A 4,632-nucleotide genomic window follows, 5' to 3' on the forward strand; every position below is an offset into this window, starting at 1 on the left:
ACGTTAAAGCTCCCCTCGTGAGAGTCTCACCAAATTTCTTTAGCAATACGGATTCAATTTCGTGAGGAGCCAAATCATTTTCTTTCACCGCTTTTGTATAGGTGGTAATCTGCTCCTGTGGATCTGATGTTCCGTCTTACTTCGGCACTTCCGGGCATTTTGAATCTCTTCGGGATTAATTCCGTGGTTGCGCTTGGTTTATACGGTAATTGAATATACTTCTTCGAGTTTGGGCCTTTTAATACTGGTGGTGCGCCCGAGATTTGATCCATGCGGGCGTTTACTTCCTTCATGAACCGTAAAAGTTCATCCTTGAACGGATCATTCTCGTTGTAGAGGCCGTATCTACTCCCCCAGCCCCATCGGAGCCAACTTCGTCCCTAGGAGTGTTATTATCCACTCTCTACGTCATCTGGTTCGTGGGAACATCAGGAGGAACGAGATCTCGCATGTTTGCTTTATTTGAGGCACCCGATAGCGCCTGCTTCACTTCCGTCATAACCTGATCCTGCCGAGTGAGATGGCCTAGAATGATTCCCTGTTACTCTTTCATGACCCTTACTACATCCGCTAGATGCTCCTCATCAACATCATCAGGAGTTACCTCCCGAACCTGTCGAGGGTACCGCCTGTCATGTACCAGTGTGGCGTTGTTCCCCTCATTGCGAGTGTCACTGATTGAATCCTCGAAATGAGGCTGTTCCCCTTGAATTTTAGGGTTGCGTGTGCTGTTAACAGTGTTATGTGCCATTTTTATGATTTTTTGCTAAGACAAAGTAATCAAAATACGTTAGTAAAAAAGGCAAGGATCAATTTAATTGCACAGCTGCCTAGGCCCCACGGTGGCCCCCAAATTGTTTACCCGTAAAACGGTACAGTTGAATTTGTTCGTAGTTTCTAGACAATTGAATTAACTTGATCCAAAAAGTAACGGAATAACTGATGAAATATAAAATACTTAGCCTTAGAATGTAGATAAAATGACAGAACCGACGAGTCCGGGAACAAGGTTTTCGGGCACAATAATGATGAGATCAAAAAGCGAGAAAGCAAAATGGTATTAAAATTCTGTATAGGATGTAGTATAGGTTAGCAAGAAAATTCATCTCCCTTACAATGATCATTGAGCTTATTATTTATAGATATGAAGAAGGTACTAGGGTTGTGCCCTTCTTTACTGTCAATTATGAAGAGTATTAATGAAGATGTAACGGTGAACATAAATGCCAAATTCTCTGTAACGGGCCGTTGCTCTTTAATGCTACGGAATATTCCTCATTGAATGCTACCGGGCGCAGAGTATTCAATGCCTTGGTTTTTCGTCCTCCCAACTTAGGCTCCACGTGTCCCCTTCTTCGGTGGCCACGTGCCATAACATATTTTACCTAATACAGTGGTATGATTGAATGTAGAGCTAGCAGTCCATCCTAACCTTTTGATCAGTAGTAATTTTTAAAATTTCGAAAGATGATTAATGCAACTTGATTTCAATTGCATTGCATTAAAATATGGGCATGTAATTGTAGTAGTCCACCCAAACTGTCTCCGTTCTTTACCAAAATATGATACTCCAATAGACTAACCTTAGATAGAAAGTTGAATCAAGTATACGTTCTCTTACTCCAAGAGAAAATTGAACAAAAAATCTAAACATTTATAAATTACCATTATTATCGATTTAAACATTACCTCGTACGTCGACGTTAAGAACATTAACTTACATCTGGATAGTTAGGAAGCTGGCCCTGTCTTTCATCTAATAACAACCAAATTAATAGCCTATGGTCCTTGCTATAGCTGGCTGCTCATTTCCTCATAATTAAGACAGAGATATAGCTTTGAATGTATAACAAGATCAGAATTCTTCCTCTTAATTAGAGGTAGTTGTTAAGTTAGATGAAAAGGTACTCAGGATTGCCAAAATTCATTCCCCAGGTTTAAAGGGGCTGTAATTTCGTGTAGATTTCAATGCGAAATTTTAAAGAAAAGTATATTAAGAAGAAAAAAAGTGCAAAATATGCTAAAACTATGAAACAAGGTGGTGGTAAAGGAGTTGATTCCAAGCATCAGGGACCCCAGGTAGACACCAGTGCAAGCAGTCCATTTTATAGCTATAGATGGATTGGTGACCGTCTGCTCTATATTGTGACAATCTCGTTATGTTGATCAAGCGAACATATAACTTTGACATTGTTTTCAGAACATTCTCTACTTCTATTTCTCCTGGAAACAAATTTCCTGGACTTTGCACTGGTCTTGTTTTTCCTTCACATCTGAGTATAATCAATAAAATATTTTAATTTCAAGATATTAATTACCATATTTACCTTAGAAAAGAACAAACTTAGTTAAAAGGAAAAATGAAATTTACTTCTCATGGTCAGGAGAAACTCCTTGAAAGAAGACTCTTGTTTTTGTGGAGTTAAGATTAGAATCAGCCCATTTTGCCCATGTATTTAGTGCTTTTTTGTAAAGTTCTAATCTGTTCATATCTTTGTACGTAGTATTCCCATCTTGAATGCTATTCCAACTGCAAAAAATCTTGAATTAATTATTAATAATTAGTAGGGAATAAACATATACTATACATAAAGAATGTTGAAAAAATTGCTCTATCCAATATAATGTATCTCACGTTTGTTTATTAATCCCTGTGCGATTCCACCAATGCCATGTATTAAACACCAAAACATCCATTTGTTTCCAGACATTTTCCGAACTGATTGAATCAATCTTCAGTACTCTTGAGCCCTTTTCCGTGATAATGTCAACAATGAGAGGATTCCCAAGAAACAATAACCAAATATTGTAATCCTACAGTTACGTTTCACCAGTATTCCATTAAATCATATATTTATAATCATGTCTTTATGGAGAAAAATAAGAAAGAAAAAACAAAAGAAAGACATCTGATAAAAACTTTCTTTTTCTCTTTTTGTCTACTTTGACCAAAAAAATCAAGATGTTTCCTAGAGATTTTGTGTAAAAAGTGAACAAAACATGAAAAGAATGAATTTAACTAATTATATAAACTAATAAGCAACCTGTCTTAGTTTTCAGGTTACTAATCCCATTGTTTATGAACTAAATGTAATTATCTTTTAGCTAATTTAATAGTGTCATAATTTATTTTATATATGAAATCTAAATTCAAAAAAAACAAAAAAAGGCTTACCGGGATGGTGAATGTATAATGCCTTCCAATTTTATCCATAATATACTTGGCTTGTGGTTGTGATGCATGAAGCAGGCACGCAAGTGAATGCCATTGATTTTGACCAAGTGAATCTCCAACAAACATGATGCGCTTTCCTTTGTATTTTAACAAGAATTCTGTTCCATTAAATCTACAAGGAAAAAAAAATCAAATATTAATTTAAGAATAAGACAGGACAGACCTAAAATTACGTGGAAACAAGTTGTCTCGAGAAATCTACAACAACAACAACTCAGTAAAATTCCACTAATGGGGTTTGGGGAGGGTAGTGTGTACGCAGACCTTACCCCTACTCCGAAGGAGTAGAGAGGCTGTTTCCGAAAGACCCTCAGCTAAAAAAAAAAAAGACAAAAGAGCAAAAAGGGAGACAATATTAGTATCACAACAACAATCATAGGATAAATAGGAACACCATGAAATCCAGAAGAAAGATGCAAAGAAAGGGAGACAATATTAGTAAATATTAGTATCACCACAACAGTCATAAGAAAAATAGGAACACCATGAAATCTACAATTTCTTGATATTTACTAGTTGGGAATATGTTTTGGATATGTTAGAAAACTTATAATATTACTATTATTTATGTATATATTTAACTTATTTCTCTTTTTTAGTTTATCTGGTATAATGATGATATGAGTTGAGCTTAAATGAAGATTTGAGGATTCTTATACCCAATCCCAACTTGTTTGGGACAGACATATAGTTGATGTTGTATTAATTCAAGAATATCGATCGAACTCATTTAATGACTAATCAAAGGATAAACAAACTTATACCTTGGCAAATTACATCCATAGGGCTGCCATCTATATTTTAGGTAATCTTTATCAGGGCGTCCATTCTTTTGGCAATCCCATGATTCCTCAATAAAGGGACAAGTTGATGAATTATAGAGTGGATATGAATCATCAAAAACCCAACTTCCTTTGTAAATATCGCATCCGTTTGTTCCTAATATGCTTATATCTTTATTGAAGATCTTGGTTTTCGAATTCAAGAAAAGGGAAAGTGAAAAGATGGTTAAAAAAGTTGATACAATGGCAATGGCAGATACAGAATAACAAACGGCCATCAGAAAACTTCGAGTTCTCTTCTGTATGTGTGCAATATATAGGTGAAGATGAAATGCATTAAATGAATTTTTGAATTGGAATGCATGATTGTGTTTGTTCATATAATGCATAAGTGATCATAAATAGTAATCCTTAATTTCTCCTATCGGTTAAACATTTTTGATTTCCTTAGTTCCAATTTATTGATTTCTGTTTTATCTATTCAATGGATATTGACAACTTGATTAGAAAATTTTCTTGTGCCATTTGTTACTTTCCCTATCTTCATTCAATCTAGTTCATGCATATTGCGAGAAGGAAATTGATTAGCAGTTCTGGGATTATTGGCATTCCTAA

General features: G+C 35.3%; 1 protein-coding gene across 1 annotated transcript; it reads right to left on the bottom strand.

Moving 5' to 3' along the window:
• Positions 1-2,026: 2,026 nt before the first annotated feature.
• On the bottom strand, positions 2,027-4,301 carry LOC142167691 (protein trichome birefringence-like 43). Its single transcript, XM_075227618.1, has 5 exons — positions 4,000-4,301; positions 3,176-3,347; positions 2,636-2,814; positions 2,372-2,530; positions 2,027-2,273 (listed from the first exon to the last, which is right to left on the bottom strand). The coding sequence occupies exons 1-5, from the start codon at positions 4,293-4,295 to the stop codon at positions 2,027-2,029; spliced, it is 1,053 nt and encodes a 350-aa protein (XP_075083719.1). The 5' UTR covers positions 4,296-4,301.
• Between the last annotated feature and the right edge of the window lie 331 nt (positions 4,302-4,632).

Source organism: Nicotiana tabacum, chromosome 2 (genome assembly GCF_000715075.1).
Source record: "Nicotiana tabacum cultivar K326 chromosome 2, ASM71507v2, whole genome shotgun sequence".
NCBI lineage: Eukaryota > Viridiplantae > Streptophyta > Magnoliopsida > Solanales > Solanaceae > Nicotiana > Nicotiana tabacum.